We start from the raw sequence: 21,633 nt of genomic DNA, 5'->3' as shown, positions 1-21,633 counted from the left end.
CGCCCCCGTCTTCAGGACTATCAGCTCTAGGGAGAGAGGGGCCCGGCAGCTTTCTGAGAGCCAATGGGTGTTCCAGGGGGGCTGGGAGAGAGGGGCACGAGAAACCCTCCCCCCAACTCCCAGCATCAAGCATCAGAGAGGTCGGGGAGGGGAAAGAAGCTGGGGAGCTTTGGATTGGGGTGAGAAGAGAGAGGATGCCTGATGGGGGTGAGGGGCTGATCCTCAGATTGGGAATTTTCAGCTGGGGCCCCAGTCTCCTCGAAGGGATTGGGAAAGGGGAGGGGCTGAAGCTGAAGGGACAGAAGGTAGGCTTTTAAAAGGATTTCCTGGTGAGTGGTGGTGAATAGGAGATCTAGGAATGAGAGACGGAGGAGAGACCCGGGTGACTCCTTCCCTGTGGCAGGGGGAGGAAGGGGGAAGGGATGGGATGTGAGGATAGAGAGGCTCTGAGTTCAGGCTGGAGACAGGCTCTTGAGCTCTGCCCATTCGCCTGGAACGCGGAAATGCCCAGAATGTGCCTGGTCCCCAGGTTGGCAGCGAAGCACGGCCCCATTCTCTCCCCAGCAGCCCCACAGAGACAGTTCATCTGATCTGGAAGGAGCAGGAAGGAGCCAGAAGGAGTTTGGCAGGGTTCCGATTCCAGGAGCATGGGAGAAAGGGAAAGTGATCGGGGGGGTGGAGGGAGATCAGGGGAGGGGCCCGACAGGGCAGAGGGGACGAAGGCCTGAAAACAAGAAGGTTAATTAGGGACAAGAAGGGGGGAGATCCCGAGTACGGGAGAGGAGACCGAGGCCAGGATGCTGGGGCACCCGCTTCTCCATGTGGGGTTCAGACCTGCCCAGCTGGGCTTTCCTTAGAGGGATACCTGGGGACGGGTCTCGGGTCCCCCACGGCCCTCGGCCCTCCCCTTCCTTCCCTTCCCACTTCCCACCCTCCCTGACTCACCCGGTGTGCGTTGCCCGGCTCTGGAGACTCCTTCTCTGCGCTCCCAATGAGAGTGTTTGTGCTTTATGAGTCGGACACCTCGCTCCTCCCCTCCCTGGGAGCAGTGCTCTCCCGGCTGGCCGGCCGGTCGGATCTCCTGCCATCTGCCATCCCCACCCCGCCCTCCGACCGGCTGCTGGGGTTGGAAAGGGCGGGGGCGCAGCTGAAGACCGGGAAGCCAAGCCACCTTACATGACCTTGACTTTGGCTCTCCAGGCTGCAGAGGCACCTTCCCTCCGCCCCAAGGCCCACCACCCGCTTCTGCAGAGTGAGAGAGGTGAAACAGGGTCACTTTCCCCTCCCCAAGCCCAGCCAACCCCTTCTGTAGTGAGAGAGGTAAAACAGGGGCACCTTCCCTTCCCTCCCAAGACCAGCCAACCCCTTCTGCAGTGAGAGAGGTGAAACAGGGTCACCTACCCCTCCCCAAGACCAGCCATCCTCTTTTGCAGGGAGAGAGGTGAAACAGGGGCACCTTCCCCTCCCTCCCAAGACCAGCCAACCCCTTCTGCAGTGACAGAGGTGAAACAAGGTCACCTTCCCCTCCCCAAGACCAGCCACCACCTTCTGCAATGACAGAGGTGAAATGGGGGCACCTTCCCCTCCCCCCCAAGACCTGCCATTCCCTTCTGCAGGGAGAGAGGTGCCCCCCCAAACAGCTGGAGTTGGAACAACTGCCATTCAGCCACCCTCTGTTCATTATGTTTTCTTCGGGCACAAGGGGAGCTCCCAAATGCATGGTCCATTCGGCTGGGGCACCACGTGAGGCCCACTCTGGCACTGGCAATCTTGCAAAGCTTGCAAATTTTTTTTCTTTCTGGAGATATGACATGGCATCACCCAAGACCATCTGCTTAAATCTAACCCCATTTAACAACCTGTTTCTCTTATTGGAGCCAATTTTAAATTGGTCACCTGAATCCTTTACCAAATGTACCATGTCTCCAGCTCTGGCCACACATGTCAGTCTTTAGGAAAGATTTTAAGAAGTGCAACCTGGAAATCATTTATTTTAATCCACTTGTTTTGTTTTGCTGTCTTTCTCCCCCTTTTAGACCCGTTGTTGGGCAGGGATTGTCTCTATCTGTTGCTGAATTGTACATTCCAAGGGCTTAGTACAGTGTTCTGCACACAGTAAGTGCTCAATAAATACGATTTAATGAATGAAACAGGGGTACCTTCCCCGCCCCAGTCCTGCCAACGCTTCTGCAGAACGAGAGAGGCGAAACTGAAGTTGGGGGAAACGGGTTGAAGTCACCCAGAAGGATGCTAGTCCAGTGCTCTGCACACAGTCAGCGCTCAATAAATACAATTGAATGAATGAATGAAGTGAAAAGAGAACAACAGTAGTAATAATGTTGGTCTTTGTTAAGAGCTTACTATGTGCCAAGTATTCATTCATTCATTCAATAGTATTTATTGAGCGCTGACTATGTGCAGAGCACTGTACTAAGCGCTTGGGATGAACAAGTCGGCAACAGATAGAGACAGTCCCTGCCATTTGACGGGCTTACAGTCTAATCGGACTGTTCTAAGCACTGTTCTAAGTACTGTTCTAAGCACTGGGGTAGATACAGGGTAATCAGGTTGTCCCCACATGAGGCTCACAGTCTCAATCCCCATTTTACAGATGAGGTAACTGAGGCACTGAGAAGTGAAGTGACTTGCTCAAAGTCACACAGCTGAAAGGTGATGGAGCTGGGATTAGATTGTTGGGCAGGGACTGTCTCTGTTGCCAAACTGTACATTCCAAGTGCTTAGTACAGTGCTCTGCACATAGTAAGCACTCAATAAATACAATTGAATGAAACAGGGGGGAAGCAGCGTGGCTCAGTGGAAAGAGCCCGGGGTTGGGAGTCAGAGGTCATGAGTTCCAATTCCGGCTCCGCCGCTTATCAGCTGTGTGACTTTGAGCAAGTCACTTCACTTACCTCATCTGTAAAATGGGAATGAAGACTGGGAGCCCCATGTGAAACAACCTGATCACTTTGTATCCTTTCCAGCACTTAAAACAGTGATTTGCACATAGTAAGCGCTTAACAAATGCCATTATTAGAATCCATGACCTCTGACTCCTAAACCCAGGTTCTTTCCACTGAGCCACGCTGCTTCTCTACTAAGATAGGCCAAGTTGCGCTTTGGGGTAAACAGCTCAGGCCCTACGGGCAACCGGATAATAACGATGGCATTTGTTAATTGCTTACTATGTGCAAAGCACTGTTCTAAGCACTGGGGAGGACACAAGGTGATCAGGTTGTCCCACGTGAAGCTCACAGGCTTAATCCCCATTTTACAGATGTTAACTGAGGCCCAGAGAAGTGAAGTGACTTGCCCAAAGTCACACAGCAGACAAATGGCGGAGGCGGGTTTAGAACTCATGACCTCTGACTCCCAAGCCTGGTCTCTTGCCTCTGAGCCACCTTGCTTCTCTAGAAGCAGACTTCCAAGAGAAGCAGCGAGGCTCAGTAGAAGGAGCCCAGGCTTGGGAGTCAGAGGTCATGGGTTCGAATTCCAGCTCTGCCACTTGGCAGCTGTGTGACTGTGGGCAAGTCATTTCACTTCTCTGGGCCTCAGTGACCTCATCTGTAAAATGGGGATGAAGACTGTGAGCCCCACGTGGGACAACCTGATTCCCCTGTGTCTACCCCAGCCCTTAGAACAGTGCTCTGCACATAGTAAGTGCTTAACAAATACCAACCTCATCATAATAATAATAATGTTGGTATTTGTTAAGTGCTTACTATGTCTTACTATGTGGGGTAGATACAGGGTAATCAGGTTGTCCCACGTGAGGCTCACAGTCTTAATCCCCATTTTACAGAAGGGGTAACTGAGGCACAGAGAAGTTAAGTGACTTGCCCACAGTCACACGGCTGACAAGTGGCAGAGCAGGGATCAAGATCGAAGACTTAATGATAATAATAATAATTAAGGTAACTGTTAGGGGCTTACTATGTGCAGAGCACTGTTCTAAGCGTTGGGGGACATACAGGGTCATCAGCTTGTGCCACGTGGGGCTCACATTTTTTAACCCCCATTTTAACAGATGAGGCCACTGAGGCCCAGAGACGTGACCTGCCCCAGGTCACACAGCAGACGAGTGGCGGAGCGCGATTAGAACCCACGACCTCTGACTCCCCAAGCCCTGCTCTTGCCCCTGAGCCACAGTGCTTCTCTACACGTGCTTCAATCATATTTATGGAGCGCTGTGGGCAGAGCAGTGGACTAAGCGCTTGGAATGGACAGCTCAGCAACAGCCAGAGCCCATCCCCGCCCAGTGCCGGGCTCGGCCTTCCATTTCTGTGCCTGTCTCCCCTTGCTCCTCGTCCATATTCCCTTTCTTTTTCCTTTCTCTTTCTTCCTCCCTCTTTCCCTGGCTCGGGGCCTCCCTCCCCCGCTCAGGCGCGCGCCCCCCGCCCCGCCCTCGCCGTAAAGCGCCAGTCGCCTGGCAACCAGGCGTCGCAAAACGCCGCAAAGTCGCTTGACGGCCGCGTGGCCCCTGAAAAGCGGGCGGGGCGGACCCGTCCGCCTCTTTGCGGCCTGGGCCTCGTGAGGTGAGGACGGCGGCGGCGGTGCAGCGTCCCCGAGCTTCCCTCTTCTTTCCGCCATGCCGGCCAAGGGCCCCCTCCAGTCCGTCCAGGTCTTCGGACGCAAGGTGAGAAGGAGCGGACGGTCTCCGTGGCCTTCGGGGTCCGCGCTGGAGCGACTCCATCGACCCCTCCCCCCTTCATGCGCTCGCTCGGCCCGCGCATGCGCAGAGGGGAGGGGGGGGCGCGTGCTGCCGGGGAGGCGGCCCGTCATTCATTCATTCAATAGAATTATAATAGTGGGGTTTACTAATGATGTTGGTATTTGTTAAGCGCTTACTCTGCGCAGAGCACTGTTCTAAGCGCTGGGGGAGATCCAGGGTCATCAGCTGGTCCCACGCGAGGCTCCCAGGCTTTATCCCCATTTGACAGATGAGGTCACTGAGGCCCAGAGAGGAATAATGTTGGTATTTGCTGAGCGCTTACTAGGTGCAGAGCACTGTTCTAAGCGCTAGGGGAGATCCAGGGTCATCAGCTGGTCCCACGGGAGGCTCCCAGGCTTCATCCCCATTTGACAGATGAGGTCACTGAGGCCCAGAGAAGAATAATGTTGGTGTTTGCTAAGCGCTTACTAGGTGCAGAGCACTGTTCTAAGCGCTGGGGGAGATCCAGGGTCATCAGGTGGTCCCACGGGAGGCTCCCAGGCTTCATCCCCATTTGACAGATGAGGTCACTGAGGCACAGAGAAGTGAAGTGACTTAACCACAGGCACACAGCTGTTTAAGCACTTACTATGCGCAGAGCACTGTTCTAAGCGCTGGGGGGAATACAAGGTGATCGAGTTGTCCCACGTGGGGCTCACAGTTTTCATCCCCATTTGACAGGTGAGGTCACTGAGGCCCAGAGGTGGTGACTTGCCCACAGTCACCCAGCAGGCAAGCGGCGGAGGCGGGATTCGAACCCACGACCTCTGGCTCCCAAGCCCGGGCTCTTGCCACAGAGCCACGCTGCTTCAATAGTATTTACTTTCATTCAATAGTATTTATTCAATAGTATTTATTGAGCGCTTACTATGTGCAGAGCACTGTACTAAGCGCTTGGGATGAACAAGTCGGCAACAGATAGAGACAGTCCCTGCCGTTTGACGGGCTTACAGTCTAATCGAGCGCTTACGGAGCACTTACTGTGGAAAGAGCCTGGGGTTAGGAGTCAGGGGTCGTGGGTTCCAATCCCGGCTCCCCCCCATCAGCTGGGTGACTTGGGGCCAGTCAGTTCACTTCTCTGGGCCTCAGTGACCTCATCTGGAAAATGGGGATGAAGACTGTGAGCCCCACTTGATCACCTTGTAACGCCCCACCCCCCCCACGCATGCTTAAAACAGTGCTTGGCACATAGTAAGCGCTTAACAAATACCAACATTATTATTACTATGTGCAGAGCACTGTACTAATTGGTTGATGGCATTTGTTAAGTGCTTACTATGTGCCAAGCACTGCTCTAAGCGCTGGGGAAGAGGAACACAAGGTGATGAGATTGTCCCACATGGGGCTCACAGTCTTCATCCCCATTTGACAGAGGAGGCCACTGAGGCCCAGAGTATAATAATGATAATAATAATGTTGGTATTTAAGCACTTACTCTGTGCAGAGCACTGTTCTAAGCGCTGGGGGTGATACAGAGTCATCAGATGGTCCCAAGTGAGGCTCACAGTCTTCATCCCCATTTTACAGATGAGGGAACTGAGGTACAGAGAAGTGAAGTGACTTGCCCAATGTCACCCAGCAGACAAGCGGCGGGGCTGGGATTAGAACCCACGACCTCTGACTCCCAAGCCTGGGCTCTTGCCACTGAGCCACACTGCTTCTCCCAATAATAATGGCTTGTGCTAAGCGCTTACTATATGCTAACCACTGTACTAAACACTGGTGAGGGATACAAGGTAATGAGGTTGTCCCATGTAGGGCTCACAGTCTTCATCCCCATTTTACAGATGAGGTCACAGGGGTGCAGAAAAGCAAAGTGACTTGCCCAAGGCCCTGCAGCCGAGTGGGGTTAGCACCCACTTCCTCTGACTTCCATGCCAGGGCTCTTACCACTAAGCCACATTGATTTCCTTGTATCTACTGCAGCGCTTAAAACAGAGTGTGGTACTTAATAAGCACTTAACAAATACCATCATTATTATCGAGAAGCAGTGTGGCTCAGTGGAAAGAGCGCGGGCTTTGGAGGCAGAGGTCATGGGTTCAAATCCCGGCTCGGCCACTTGTCAGCTGTGTGACTTTGGGCAAGTCACTTAACTTCTCGGTGCCTCAGTTACCTCATCTGTAAAATGGAGATTAAGTCTGTGATCCCCATGTGGGACAACCTGATTCCCCTGTGTCTACCCCAGTGCTTAGAACAGTGCTCGGCACATAGCGCTTAACAAATACCAACATTATTATTACTATTAGTGTTATCCCAGCAGGAGCCATGAAGGAGGGAGGGGGGTTGCGCATGAGAGGCTTCCAAGAGGCCTTCCCTGACTGACCCTTTCCTTCTCCCTCTTCTGCGTCGCTCAGACCTGCTCCCTTTCTTCGCCCCAGCCCCCCAACACTTATGTCCCTGTCCATCACTTATTTATGTTAATGTCTCCTCTACACTAAGCTCCTTGAGGGCAAGAAATGTGTTACATTGTTATATTGTTCTCAATGGCTTAGCACAGTGCCCTACACAAGGTAATCACTCAGTAAATACGGTTGATTGACGGTCGTCTCCCCTCTCCAGAAAACCGCCACGGCCGTGGCCCACTGCAAGAGAGGCAATGGGCTGATCAAGGTGAATGGGAGGCCGCTGGAGATGATCGAGCCCCGGACCCTGCAGTACAAAGTGAGCCCGCGGGGACCCTTGGGTCGGGTGGAGTGCCGGGGTCGGCTGATTGGGTCTGACTCGGATTTGATCTGCCTCATAGCTGCTGGAGCCCGTGCTCCTGCTGGGCAAGGAACGCTTCGCCGGGGTCGACATCAGAGTCCGCGTGAAGGGGGGCGGCCACGTCGCACAGATCTACGGTGAGTGATGGGGCCGGCTTGGTGTTACTTAATGACATTAACATCGCCCCCTGTAACAATAATTATAATATTTGTTAAGCGCTTCCTAGGTGTCAGGCACCGTATTAAGCGCTGGGGTGGATATAAGCAAATCAGGTTGGATACAGTCCCTTTCCTCTTTGGGTCTCACACTCAATCCCCGTTTTACATATGAGGTAACTGAGGTACAGAAAAGTGAAACGATTTGCCCAAGGTCACATAGCAGACAAGTGGCGGAGCTGGGATTAATTATCATCTCTTGAGAATTCCTAACCTACAGGCAAACACCCAGCTTTAAGAGATGGAAGTTACGTCAGTCTAAAATACTAGATTTGCTGGGGGCGTCTGATCTGATCTCACATTGATCAGATTGGCAGAGGGGAGTGAGATGAGGAGGGGGATCTTTAGAGAAGAAAATCTGTAGTTTGTACCTACAGCGTAGTGGATAGATCACGGGCCTGGGAATCAGAAGAGCATGTGTTCTAATTGTAGCTCTGCTGCTTGTCTGTTGTGTAACTTTGGGCAAGTCACTTTACTCTTGGGCTTCAGTTTCCCCCATCTGTAAAATGTAGATTAAACTACGACTCTCATGTGGGACAGAGACTGTCCCATCTAATTATTAGCAGAGGGTTCTGGTGAAGAGGGAGATGTCCGGGCCCTTTGAGAGTGTTGTTGGTTCCTTCCAGCCGTGTCTGCAGCTCTTAACCGAGGTTTTTCCTTTCGCCTTCTCCAGCTATCCGCCAGTCAATCTCCAAAGCCCTGGTGGCCTACTACCAGAAATGTAAGTAACCTGCTGGTTGGGGTGGAGGGTGGCCCTGACCTGGGAGAGGACTTCCTACTTGGGGCTTCTCTCCTCTCCCTCAGTGACTCAGATCCCCTGTCCATGTGGGCGAGGTGGGGCGAGGTGGGAATAGGTGAGACAGCAGGTTGGGGGCTCAACCATCATTCCTGGGCCAAGCAGGAACGCTCCCAGGAACCACTCGGTAAATGCTGTTTTGATAATAGTAATAATTGATGGTACTTAAGCACTGGGGTAGATACCAGTTAATTGGGTTGGACCCCGTCCCCCATGGGGCGCGCACTCTTCATCCCCATTTTTCAGATGAGGTGACTGAGGCCCAGAGAAGTTAAGTGACTTATCCAAGGTCATGGTGGAGCTGGGATTAGAACCCAGATCCTTCAGACTCCCAGGCCCATGCTCTGTCCACTAAGGCACGCTGCCTCTCCGCCATCTGCCTCCCTTGGCCTGGGTTGTGCTGGGTAGGAGCTGGCCCCTGAGTCCTTGTGGGCAGGAATCTGTCGATTAGATCAGACCCTCCCAAGCGCTTAGTACAGAGCTCTGCACATAGTAAGTACTCAGTAAATACTGTCAACTGATTGATGCTTCTCCCCGCCCCCGCAGATGTGGATGAGGCATCCAAGAAGGAGATCAAGGACATCCTGATCCAGTATGACCGGACCCTGCTGGTGGCCGACCCACGCCGCTGCGAGTCCAAGAAGTTCGGTGGCCCCGGAGCCCGCGCCCGCTACCAGAAGTCCTACCGTTAATACGTGTGGTCAGCATTTTTGCAATAAACCTGGGGAACCTCTACTTGTGTCTCATGTCTCATGGGCGGGAGGACACCCCCTTCTAAAGGGATGGGAGTCGAAGGGGTCCGTCTGCCCCGTGAGGTGGGTGTGGAGGCTCTCAGCTGGGGGTGGTCAGCAAGTGTCTGAGTTGGGGGAAGAATTCCTTTCAGGAGCCACCGAGGTGGGGAATATATTATGAAATAATAATGTTGGTGTTTAAGCGCTTAGTATGTGCCAAGCAATGTTCTAAACACTGGGGTAAATACAGGCTAATCAGGTTGGACATGGGGTTTGCGGTCTTAGTCCCCATTTTACTACAGATGACTGAGGCCAGGGAAGCCCAAGGTCACACAGAAGACGAGGGGCAGAACCAGCCGGTATTAGGGCCCAGGTCCTTCTGACTCCCTGGCCCGTGCGCTATCCACTAGACTATGCTGCTTCCCAAAAGTCAGGGGTGGCGTCTTGGGAGGATGGGGGCATGGATGAGGAGCTGCCTGGGCAGACCGTGGCAACAGAAATTTCCCTTTTCCCCTTGGAGTTGGGAAGGGGCCAGTGGACTCAGCTCCCGACAGGCTGGTGGCCAGAAACTGCCCTATCCAAGGGTCACGACCCCCCCCCCCCCCCCCCCCACCACACAACCACCACTCACCCTGGTCTTGGCTTTTAATTCACTGGAAAGCAGCTTCTTGTGGGGTTGGGAAAGTCGGGGCCTTGGTTCCACAGGAGCAGAAAGGGGGTGGACTTAGGAAATACTTGGGGTGGCAAGGGAGACATCCCCCTGCTTTAAAGGCTGGCTGTGGGAGAGCCGTGGAAGGGTCAGTCCTCACCTCCCTCTTCGCTGGCCGCGTAGCCTAGCTTCATGACAGCCACCAGGTACCGGAACAAGCTCTGTTGCGGGAGATGGGTTTGGAGAAATGGACAGATGGAAATTGGCACTGGCTCAGGGTGGGGGGTTAGAGGGACCCAGGAGTCCCGACTCACACCTTTCCCCACCCACCCTGGGGGTGGACAGTGAGAGACTGGCCGCCGGCCCTCCACACTCACCTTCCAGGCCGCCTCCACCTCCTCCGTCCACTTCTGGTCCAGCATGTCCCGGGCTGCCTGGAGAAACTGCTCTTCCACGTACTAGGCGTGTGGATTGGACCTCTGTTGGTCACTTGCTCTTCCCTCCCAACCGAGTCACCACTCTCCACTGTCTCCCACCCACATTGCTCATAGCTCTCCCCTGCCTGCTTCGGTTCTCCCTGCAAATCTGCCAGGCTTCACTTGCCACCTTCTCCAGGGCAGCAGGGTTCAGTGGATGGAGCCCAGGCCTGGGAGTCAGTAGGTCATGGATTCTAATCCTTGTCTGCTGCGTGACCTTGGACAAGTCACTTCTGGGCCTCAGTTACCTCGTCTGTTAAATGAGGATTGAAACTGAGCCCCATGTGGGATAGGGACTGTGTCAAACCAGATTTATTTGTATCTACCACAGTGCTTAGTATAGTGTCCAGCCCACAGTATGTGCTTAAATACCACAATTATAATTATTCCCTGATTGACTCCTTGCTCATCCCCTTCCTTCCTGAAGTTCTCCATCTACCACCTCAACACTTCCATGCCCTCTACAGTCAATAGGATTTATTAAGCACCTACTAGTAATTGTATTTAAACATTTACTATTTGCCAAGCATTGTCCTTAGCACTGGTGTAAATGTTGTATAAGCAGATCAGACACAGTCTGCCCCACGTAAAATGGGATTAAGACTGTGACCCCCACGTGGGACAACCTGATTCCCCTGTGTCTACCCCAGCGCTTAGAACAGCGCTCGGCACATAGTAAGCGCTTAACAAATACCAACATTATTATTATTATTATTATTCAATAGTGATGGTATTGTAAGCATTTACTATGTGCCAAGCACTGTTCTAAGCACTAGGGTAGGTACAAGTTAATCAGGTTGAACGGTCCCTGTCCTACATGGGCCTCACAGTCTAAGTAGGAGGGAGTTAGGATTAAATTCCCATTTTGCAGATAACAAGGAAGTGACTTGCCCAAGATTACGCAGCAGACAGATGGTGAAGCTGGGATTAGAACTTTGGTCCTCTGACTCCCAGACCCATGCTCTTCCCATGAGATCACACTGCTTCTCTAGTTTGAGGAAAAGCGGGTATTTGTTCTGTTTTAGAGATGAAGTGTCTGAGGCACAGAGAAGGTAAATGACTTGCCCAACACCACACAGCAAACAAGTGATGGAGCCAAGATCAGAACCCAGGTCCTCTGACTTTGAGGCCCAATGCTCTTTCCACTATGTCACACCGCTGCTATACAAAGTACTTGGGTCAGTTCAAGAGGGTTATTAGATATAATCCCTCCTTAAGGAGTTTACCATTTATTAGGGGGGCAAGGGAGACTAGAGAGTAAAATCAATTTCAGATCAGTAATAAAAGTATAAAGACATGTACACAAGTGCTGGGGATTTGTGAGAAAGTACATTGCTAGTATTCTAACCTGATCTTTTGACCCCCTCCAATATTCTCAATTCATCATGTCCCACTTAGCCTCCATATCCAAACCACCTTCCCTTGAAGACAAATTGACGCTCTCGACACCACCCTCTCTACTGAACTCAACTCACTCGTTCTATCCCTTTGTTGATCCCGAACCACAAACCCACAGCCCTGTATCACTTCCACGGCCTGCCTCCTTTGCTCTCGTGCACAAGTCGCAGAGCGCTGCTGGCGGAAATCTAGACATCAGACTGACTTGGTCCACTTCAAGTTTATGCTTGTGTGCTTTAACTCTGCCCTCTCTGCCCGGCAAAATTATTTCTCCATCCTCACTGACATCCATGTCCATTGCCCTCGCCAGTTCTTCTAGGCATTTTAACTCCCTCCTCAAACCCCCTGTCCCTCTGCCTCCGCCATCCCTTCCTCTAATGACCTGGCCACCTATTTGATTGAGAAAATTGAGATTATCAGGCATGATCTCCCTAAATCTCCCCTGCCCTTCTCCAGTTCCTGTCCCATCCTGCCCCTTCTTCAACTCTCCTATCTTTCTCAGTAGTATCTCTAGAGGTGATTACCTGACTTCTCTCAAAACCCACCCTCTCCACCTGCTCATCCTTTGCACTTTATCAAAACGCTTGCCCCTCTCCCTAACTGCCATCCTCAACTGTTTGCTCTCAAATGACTCCTTCCCCACTACTTTCAAACACGCCCTTGTCAAAAACCTCCTTTGACCCCACGGCTCCTTCCATTTATCGCCACATCTCCCTCCTACTATTCCTCTCCAAACTCCTTAAGGAAGTTGTTTACACCCACTGCTTCCAGTTTGTCTTCTCCAATTTCTCTCCCTGACCCGCTCCAATCTGGCTTCCTTCCCCTTCACTCCCCAGAACCCTCTTCAGAGGTCACGGATGATCTCCTTTTTGCCAGATCCAATGTCCTCTACTCCATCCTGATCCTCCCCGACTCCTCAGCTGTCTTCGACACTGTCGACCCCGCCCCTCTTCTCCTAGAAAATTTATCCAACCTCAGCTACAATGCGGCTGTCCTCTCTTGATTTTCCTATCTCTGGCTGCTCATTCTTAGTCTCTTTCGCGGGTTCCTCCTCTGCCTCCCACCCCCTAACTGTGAGTGCCCCTCAAGGTTCGGTTCTGGATCCCCTTCTATTCTCCATCTCCGCTCGCTCCCTTGGAGAACGCATTCGCTCACGTGGCTTCAACTACCACCTCTATGCAGATGATAACTAAATCTACATCTCCAGCTCTGATCTCTCTTCCCTCTCTGCAGTCTCACACTTCCTCCTGCCTTCAAGGCATATCTACTTGGATGTCCTCCCGTCATCTCAAACTTAATATGTCTAAAACTGAACTTATCTTCCCACCCAAACCCTGTCCTCCCCGTGACTTACCCATCACTGTAGAAGGCACCACCATCCTTCCTGTCTTACAACCCTATAACCTTGGCGTTATCCTTGACTCCTCTCTTATTCAACCCATACATTCCATCCATCACTAAGCGTGGTGATTCTACCTCCACAACATCGTTCAAATCCACCCTCTCCTCTCCAACCAAACTCCTGCCACATTAATCCAATCACTTATTACCCCACCTTGCTTACTGTATCAGCCTCCTTGCTGACCTCCTTACCTCCTGTCTCTCCCCACTCCAGTCCATATTTCACTCTGCTGCCTCGATCATTTTTCTACAGAAATGTTCAGGATACGTTTCCCCACTCCTCAAGAAATTCCAGTGGTTGTCCATCCACCTCCATAACAAACAGAAACTCTTCACCATTGGCTTTAAAGCAGTCAATTCCCTGCCCCTTCCTACCTCACCTCACTACTCTCCTCCTACAACCCAGCCCACACACTTTGCTCCACTAATATTAAACATTTTCACTTTTTGTCTATCTTCTTTATCTCATTGTTGACCTTTTGCCCACATCCTGCCTCTGGCCTATAACACTCTCCTTCACATCCGATAGGCAATTATTCTCCCCCTCTTCCAAGCCTCACTGAAGGCACATCTCCAAGAGGCCTTCCCTGCTAAGACCTCTTTATCTCCTCTCCCCACTCCCTTTTGCTTTGTCCTGACTTGCTCCCTTTATTCATCCCCGCTCCCGGTCCCACAGCACTAATGTACAAATCTGTAATTTGTGTCCCCCTCTAGACTGTAAATTTATTGTGGGCAGGGAATGTGTCTGTTTATTGTTATGTTGTACTCTCCCAGTGCTTAGGGGGAAGCAGCGTGGTTTTGTGGAAAGAGTCAGCGGTCGTGGGTTCTAATCCCAGCTCCGCCACTTGTCTGCTGCATGACCTTCGGCGAGTCACTTAACTTCTCCATCCCTCAGTTCCCTCATCTGTAAAATGGAGATTAAGCCTGTGAGCCCCATGTGGGACAACCTGATTACCTTGTATCTACCTCAGTGCTTAGAACAGTACTTCATACATAGTAAGCGCTGCACCCAGTAAGTGCTCAGTAAATAACACTGAATGATCTTTCATTTTTGTTTACTTATCTATAGGTCCATTAATCTCTTCTACATGTCTCTCCTGCTAGATTGTACACTCTTGGGCAGGGATAATGTCTTCTATTTCCACCATACTCTCCCAAGTACTTAGTACAATGCTCTGCACACAGAAAAGAGCTCAATAATTATTGATTAATTGACTGGAGTCATTATCCTGACAGCCTCATGTAGCAGTCACTATTTAGTGTTTCACCTCGATTGGGTCTTTTCTCATTAACTGCAGGCCATTTTTCAGTTTATGCCTTCCCCATTTGAATGTAAACTCCTGGAGCGCAGGGACTCTGCCTTTTCCTGTTGCTCCTGAGGGGTCTATTCCCACCTCCCTCCTCTCCCCACCTCCCCTGTCTTTCCCACCTCCTTTCTGGGACCTGCCCTTGGAAGGGCAAGACCTGATTATCTTGTATCTATCCCCAACGTTCAGTTCATTGCTCAGCACATCATCATCATCAATGGTATTCATCAAAGGCTTAACTATGTGCAGAGCATTTTACTAAGCATTTAAATATCACCAAAGTATTATCACTGTGGCTTAGTGAATAGAGCACGGGCCTGGGAGTCGGAAGGTCCTAATCCCGGCTCCGCCACATGTCTGCCGAGTGACCTTGGGCAAATCACTTCATTGGGCGTCACTTACCTCATCTGTACAATGGGGATTAAGATTGTATGGGACAGGGACCGTGTCCAACCTAACTTGTATCTGCCCTAGCTCTTAGAATAGTGCTTGGCACATAGTAAGTGCTTAACAAGTACCATTATTAATTACTATTAGGGGTTGGGCAGCCAGGTGGTCCCGCCCACCTCTCCCTGTCACCCCCGTCCCAGCCTTCCCCTCCCTCCCGCGCCCCCCCCAACCTGGTAGTAGCGGGGTGGGGCGCCGTAGCGGTGATGGCTTTGGCCCAAATCCCACATCAGCTGCCGCAGCTGCTCTGGCTCCCCGAGCCGAGCCACCGTCTTCTCGATGAAGGACATGACCCTGGGGTTGCGAGGCAAGAGATCGATAAGCTTTGGTCCTCTCCGCCTGGGTTCTGTAGGGCCCAGGGGTGGGGGGAGAGTCTGTGAGCCCCCTGTGGGACCGGGACTGGTCCAACCTGATTGATTTGTATCTACCCCAGGGCTTAGAAAAGTGCTGGACACATAGTAAGTCAAATGCCATAAAAAAAAAAAAATAGGACGCTGTCCACCTGGGTTCTGTCAAGGCACAGGAGGTGGGACGATCTTGGGTACTAGTGGGGTACTCTGGCCCTCTCCAGCCTCAGCTCCTCAGCATGTATGGCCAGTGCTTAGAACAGTGCTCCAGCGCTCAGAACAGTGCTTGGCACATAGTAAGCACTTAACAAATACCATTATTATTATGTAAGGGCTAGGGGGACTTCAGGAGATGGCCGTGTTCTGGCTCTGCCCTGTGCTCTGTCTCCACTCTCTTCCCCTGCCTCAGTTTCCCTCTCTTCGCCCCAAGAAGTCACCCAATTGGAGGGGAAAAGGGAAAATGGAGATGGGGGGGGGGCAAAAGAGGGGCGGTCCCCAAACCTGAGCCCATGAGCCTGCAGCTCTCTGCTGCTCCTCAGCTCCTCCAAGTCAGCCACGTCTCGAAAATGGAAGAAGGCATCCTTGCATTCTGGGTGAGTCTCTAAGAGCCTGGGAGGAAGGTTGATGTGTGTGGGGGGAGAGTTATTGCCCCACCTGCACAGGGTCACGGGGTCATCCATCCAAGCCCCCTCCCCGCCCCCCGGGACTTTGGCCTGAAGGAGGGGGAGAGGGGGAGAGAGAGTTCAGAGCAGGGGAGGGAGACAGGCCCTGGTTAATCCATTTAGCGACTGGCAGAGGCCGTGGTTGTGAGTCGGCATGGTTCCCACTCCTGGGGGTGGGGCAGAGAAAGATTGCAGGGGACAAGGGGCATTGGGGGACGCGGTGATCTCAGCACTGAGTTCGAAACCTGCTTCTCTCCTGATCTGGGCCGAAGACTGGTCTCCCCACCCTCCTCACCTCTCCACCCTCACACATCGTCACCCTAGCTGCTCTTTCCTTCCCTTGTCCTGTCCCCTCCTCTCCCCCTCCTAAGCGTTTCTCAGACCAGCTGGACTCTCTGCCCCCCTCGCTGTGGCCCAGAGTGAGGAGCTGGAAAGGACCCAAGAGTCGGGCGCCCAGATCCAGTCTCATTCAGTGGGGAAAAGGAGAGGGAAGGGTTAAATTGAAGGCAAGAAGAAGGGCAGAGATGATGGGGGAGGAGATGATTTTGCGGAGGAGAAGGGCTGGAGAGGCCGGGAGGGGGGACTGCATCCCCCAGACCTGGTAAATGTCAGGGCTGAAGGGAGCGAGGCGAGAGCTGTTCCAGGGAGAGAGAGAGAGAGCAGAGCCTCCGTGGGCAGAGCCCCCCAATTTCCTGGCTCCAGCAAGGGAGGGGGGGTTCGCCTGGGTCTTTGCCAGCCCTCCACTGCGTCAGGTAAGGACCCCCTATCACTCATCCTATCCCGACTGGATTACTGCATTAGCTTCTTTTCTGACCTCCCAACCTCCTGTCTCTCCCCACTTCAGTCCATACTTCACTCTACTGCCTGGATTATCTTTCTACAGAAACGTTGTGGGCACGTCACCCCCCCTCCAAAAAAAAAACCTCCAGTGGTTGCCTGTCAACCACCATATCAAACAAAAACTTCTCACTATTGGCTTCAAAGCTGTCCATCACCTTGCCCCCTTACCTAACCTCCCTTCTCATCTTCTACATCCCAGCTGGCACAGTACGCTCCTCTGGTGCCACCCACCTTCTCACTGGGGCTCAATCTTGCCTGTCCCACTATCGACCCCTGGCCCATGTCCTACCAATCACACTTCCTCCCTTCAAAGCCCTGCTGAAGTCTCACTTCCTCCAAGAAGCCTTCCCAGACTAAGGCTCCCTTTTCCTCAGCTACCCCTCCCCTCCACGTCACCTTGACCCACTCCCTTTGCTCCATCCCCCTCTCCCCACCCCACAGCACTTGTCTATATATATATACATATCTATAATTCTATTTATGTTGATGCCTGTTTACTTGTTTTGATGTCTGTCTCCCCACTTCTAGACCATAAACCCAGTATTGGGTAGGGATTGTCTCTCTTTATTGCTGAATTGTACTTTGCAAGCGCTTAGTATAGCGGTCTGCACCCAGTAAGGGCTCAATAAATACGGTTGAATGAATGAATGTGTGTGACACCAATGGAAACTCACCTTCAATGAGCGACAGAGGCTGAGTCTCCAGGAGAGGCCCTATTCCTCACCTTTGACCCTGACCCTCTTTGACCTGGGGCTGGGGGGAACGATGGAGAGTTTGGGGAGGGGGCACCCCGGGGAGAAGGGGTTCTCTGTGTGAGAGGGGTCTGTGGGTGGGAGAGAGGGTTGGGGAGGGTGTCTCTGGAGCGGAGGGGTTCGTAGGGGTCCGTGGGCAGGCAGGGGATGGGGATCTCTGGGAAAGAGAGGGTTGGGGGAGGGAATATGTGGGAAGGAAGGGGGTGAGAGAGTCTGAGGATGGGTGTCTCTGGGAAGGAAAGGGATAGGGGGTCCAGGAGGTTTTGGGTGTCTGTGGATGGGAAGGGATAGGGAGGATCTGTGGGGGTGTCTATGGGTGGGAAGGATAGAGGTCTTTAGGATGAAGGAGGTTAGGACCCCTAGGAGGGAGGAGGATGGAGAGGGTCTCTGGGGGTGGGCGGTGGGGGCATCTGGGCGTGGTAGCGGTCCCTAGGATGGGGAGGATATATGAGAGGGGGCCTTTGGATGGGAGGGGGATAGGGGTCTCTAGGAGGGAGGGGATAAGGGTCTTTACCAGGGGAGGGTCTGCGGAGGTCTATGGGTGGTAGGGGGATAGAACTCTCTAGGAGGAAGGGAACGGGGAGGATCTGTCCGGCGGTCTATGGGTGGGAGGGGGATGGGGTCTTTAGGAGGGAGGGGCGAGGAGCTTATGTGTGGGGTGGTCTATGGGTGGGAGTTGGATAGGGATCTCTGAAGTGGAGGGATCTGTGGGGATCGGGGGATGGGAGGGGGTAGGCGAGACAGGCCCAAGGAGGTGTGGGGGGTGGGGGGAAGGGGGAGGGGTCCTTGCTAAGGTTTGTGGGCGGGGGAGATGGGACCGGCGGCCAGGTCTCTCGGAGGGAATCCCGGCCGGCCGGAGTCTGGGGGGAGGGGTCCCTACCTGATGAAGACGATGACCCCGATGTGGCCGATGTCTCGGTGCAGGGCAGCCCAGCTGTCCCGCACCAGCCTCTTCTGCTCCGCGGATAGAGGCTCGGGCTCCACCCCGACCTCCGGCCCCCCGCCAGGGCTGGCCAGAGCGCACCCCATCTCCGGCCCGGCTGCAGAGGGAACGGACACACACAGGCACTCGGGATTAGAGAGCAGGAGAGCAAGGAAGGCGCTGCAACCTGCCCTTCCATCTCCTCAAAGACCCCCCACTCCCTCCCCAACGGGCTCTCAGCACCCCCTCCTTTCCCCAGAACTCCAGACCAGGAAATCTTGGGGTTCCCCTCCAGGCTTCCCTCTCCAGTCTCAAATCTCCCCTGCCTTTTCTCTTCCTCTCTCGGCTGCTGGGTGGCAGAGGGTCCCAGGGCGGCTGGGGGGGCGGGGGGGCTGGGGCAGGGTTGGAGTGGGGGGACACACTAAGGAGGAGGGGGTTGAGTCCTGGAGGGAACTGCCCGGTGACCGTCCCGTTAACCAGGGTCTTCCTCGCTCAGGTCGGAGCCGAAGGCGGGGACCGGGAGAGGGAGTGGAAAAGGGGAGAGGCGGAGCTTCTCCTCTTTTACACCAAAGTTTTGGAGGAATCAGCTTGGGGCGCCACCTGTCGCACTGTGATCCGGACCCCCGGGCCCTGGTGCCTGCCGTGGCGAAGCAGAGCCCCCTACACCCCGGGAAACTGAGGCACCACCATCCTTCCTGCCTCACAAGCCCATAACCTGGGCGTTATCCCGACTCCCCTCTCTCTCATTCGACCCGTATGTTCAATCCATCACTAAAACCTGTCGGCTGCACCTTCACGACATCGCCCTTTCCTCTCCATCCAAATTGCGACCACGTTAATCCAATCTCTTCTCCTCTCCCGCCTTGATTACTCTATCAGCCTCCTCGCCGAGCTCCCAGCCTCCTGTCTCTCCCCGCTCCATTCCCTACTTCCCTCTGCTGCCCAGATCATTTTTCTCCAGAAACCGTTCAGGACACGTTGCCCCACTCCGCAAGAACCTCCAGGGGTTGCCCACCCACCTCCGAATCAAACAAAAAATCCTCACATTTGGCTTTAAAGCAGGCAATGACCTTGCCCCCTCCTACCTCACCTGGCTATTCTCCTGCTACAACCCAGCCAGCACACTTTGCTCCTCTAATGCCACCTTGATCTAGTCCATCTCGCGGCTGACCCCTGGCCCACATCCTGCCTCTAGAACGCCCTCAAATCCTCATATCTGACAGAAAATGACTCACCTCGCCTTCAAAGCCTTACTGAAGGCACATCTCCTCCAAGAGGCCCTCCCTAACTCCTCCTTTCCTCTTCTCCCATTCCCTTATGTCACCCTGACTTGCTCCCTTCCTTCACCACGACCCCCCCACCACAGTCCCACAGCACTTATGCACATATCTTCATTAATTAATTTATATTAAGTTATGTCTCCCCCCATCTAGACTGTCAGCTCGTTGTGGGCAGGGACTGTGTCTATATATTGTTGCATCATACTCTCCCAAGTGCTTAATACAGTGCTTTGCATCCAGTTAGTACTCAATAAATACAATTGAACGAATGAATAAATGAAAGGGGCACCCATCTTGAAAGCCCAGACATCCCAATTCCCAGCTCTTAAATGGTCTTGGTGTTTCATAGGCTCCGCTGCGCAGGCAAAGCGGCTCTGGGGAAACCCCCAGGAAGGGGATGGGGGAGTGGGGAGAGGGGGAGCAAGGGGTGACAGCCAGAAATAATAATAACAATAATGATGTTGGTATTTGTTAAGCGCTTACTATGTGCCAAGCACTGTTCTAAGCGCTGGGGTAGACACAGGGTAATCAGGTTGTCCCACATGAGGCTCACAGTCTTGATCCTCATTTTACAGATGAGGTAACTGAGGCACAGAGAAGTTAAGTGACTTGCCCAGTCACACAGCTGACAAGCGGCAGAGTCGAGATTCGAACCCATGACCTCTGACTCCCAAGGCCGTGCTCTTTCCACTGAGCCACGCTGCTTCTCTATGGCTGCCTGTACCGAGTGTGGAATGGAAATGAGGCAGATCAGCTATCCGGAAGTGCGAACCCTACCTCGGGCCACAGGCACTGGACTTTTTAAGCACTTACTTTGTGCCAAGCATTGTTCTAAGCCCTGGGATAGAGACAAGTTATTATCACATTGGACACAGTCCCTGTCCCACATCATCATAATAATTATGGTATTTGTTAAGCACTTACCATGTGCCAAGCACTGTCCTACACATTGATACAAGGCAATCGGGCTGGACACAGTCCCTGTCCCTCATGAGGCTCACACTCTCAATCCTCATTTTACAGATGAGGCAGCTGAGGCACAGTTAAGTGACTTTCTCAAGGTGACACAGCAGACGAGTGGGGGATCCGGGATTAGAACCCAGGTCCTTCTGCTGCCCAGGCCCGTGCTCTACCCACTAAGCCACGCTACCCCGGGAGTGCTTGGGGAGACAGGTTCCAGCTGCCCACTGGGAAGGCGCAGAAAGAAATCAGAAGCCACGCAGAGGTCCACCCTAGCTTTCCGGCCCTCTCACTGGCGGGCCGGCCTTTATTGAGTGCCTGGGTGCTGGCCAAATGGATAGCCCTGGGGTCGAGCAGGCTGGGCACTCCCCGGCCCTCCGGGCGAGGAGCTGTGACCGCATAAATAAGTCGGGGAGGAAGGCATTGAAATAGGGCATTTGGTGGGGTCCGGCACCCCTCTCTTCCCTATCTCCATCTGGGTGTGGAGCGGTGCCAGCTCTGAGGCAGCGTGATAGCAGGGGCTGGGGGCAAGGAGCGGGACATTTTGGTTGGACGACGGGGAATGGGGGCATCCTGGCCACTTCTGTCTAGGTAGAGAGGACTCCAGTCCTGGAGGCTGAGACCCCAAATACCTTCAGCCACCCCCCCCCCGACCCCGGGACCCCCACTCCTGAGCCGATAACACATTGGATGTGTTGGGGCAGGGAGCCCTGAGGTGTATATGTTTTGCGGGGGGCTACAGGAGACCAGCACTCAGGTGTTGGCTCTTCCTCCCCCCGCGAGGCAGGGCTAAACTGGGTGGGGGGGACCCCCGGGACAAGGAGGAGGGGTGGTCGCTTTCCCCTGGAGTGCTCCCTGCCCAGGCTTAGTCCAGACGCCAGAGCGGGGAGAGGCAAAGAAGGGAAACTGAGGCAGGGGATTGACGCTCCGGCACCCAGAATGTGCAAACATAGAAAATAATAATTAATTACTAATTACAATACTAAATACCCTGGCCCCATTCCCCTGGGGGTTTCAAAGCACTTAAGGGCCCTA

At 53.3% G+C, this 21,633-nt stretch overlaps 2 protein-coding genes across 2 annotated transcripts; one reads left to right on the top strand and one right to left on the bottom strand.

Moving 5' to 3' along the window:
- Positions 1-4,455: 4,455 nt before the first annotated feature.
- On the top strand, positions 4,456-9,161 carry RPS16 (ribosomal protein S16). The gene is made up of 5 exons (XM_029064817.2): positions 4,456-4,636; positions 7,272-7,373; positions 7,456-7,552; positions 8,304-8,351; positions 8,973-9,161. Exons 1-5 carry the CDS (start codon positions 4,589-4,591, stop codon positions 9,116-9,118), a joined length of 441 nt encoding a protein of 146 aa, XP_028920650.1. The 5' UTR covers positions 4,456-4,588; the 3' UTR covers positions 9,119-9,161.
- A 626-nt stretch (positions 9,162-9,787) lies between these two features.
- On the bottom strand, positions 9,788-18,465 carry LOC114812055 (cytoglobin-2-like). The gene is made up of 5 exons (XM_029064815.2): positions 18,317-18,465; positions 15,684-15,791; positions 15,009-15,129; positions 10,184-10,264; positions 9,788-10,027 (listed from the first exon to the last, which is right to left on the bottom strand). Exons 1-5 carry the CDS (start codon positions 18,463-18,465, stop codon positions 9,956-9,958), a joined length of 531 nt encoding a protein of 176 aa, XP_028920648.1. The 3' UTR covers positions 9,788-9,955.
- Between the last annotated feature and the right edge of the window lie 3,168 nt (positions 18,466-21,633).

Source organism: Ornithorhynchus anatinus, chromosome 5 (genome assembly GCF_004115215.2).
Source record: "Ornithorhynchus anatinus isolate Pmale09 chromosome 5, mOrnAna1.pri.v4, whole genome shotgun sequence".
Classification (NCBI taxonomy): domain Eukaryota; kingdom Metazoa; phylum Chordata; class Mammalia; order Monotremata; family Ornithorhynchidae; genus Ornithorhynchus; species Ornithorhynchus anatinus.
This window is presented reverse-complemented; position numbering and strand designations above follow the sequence as displayed.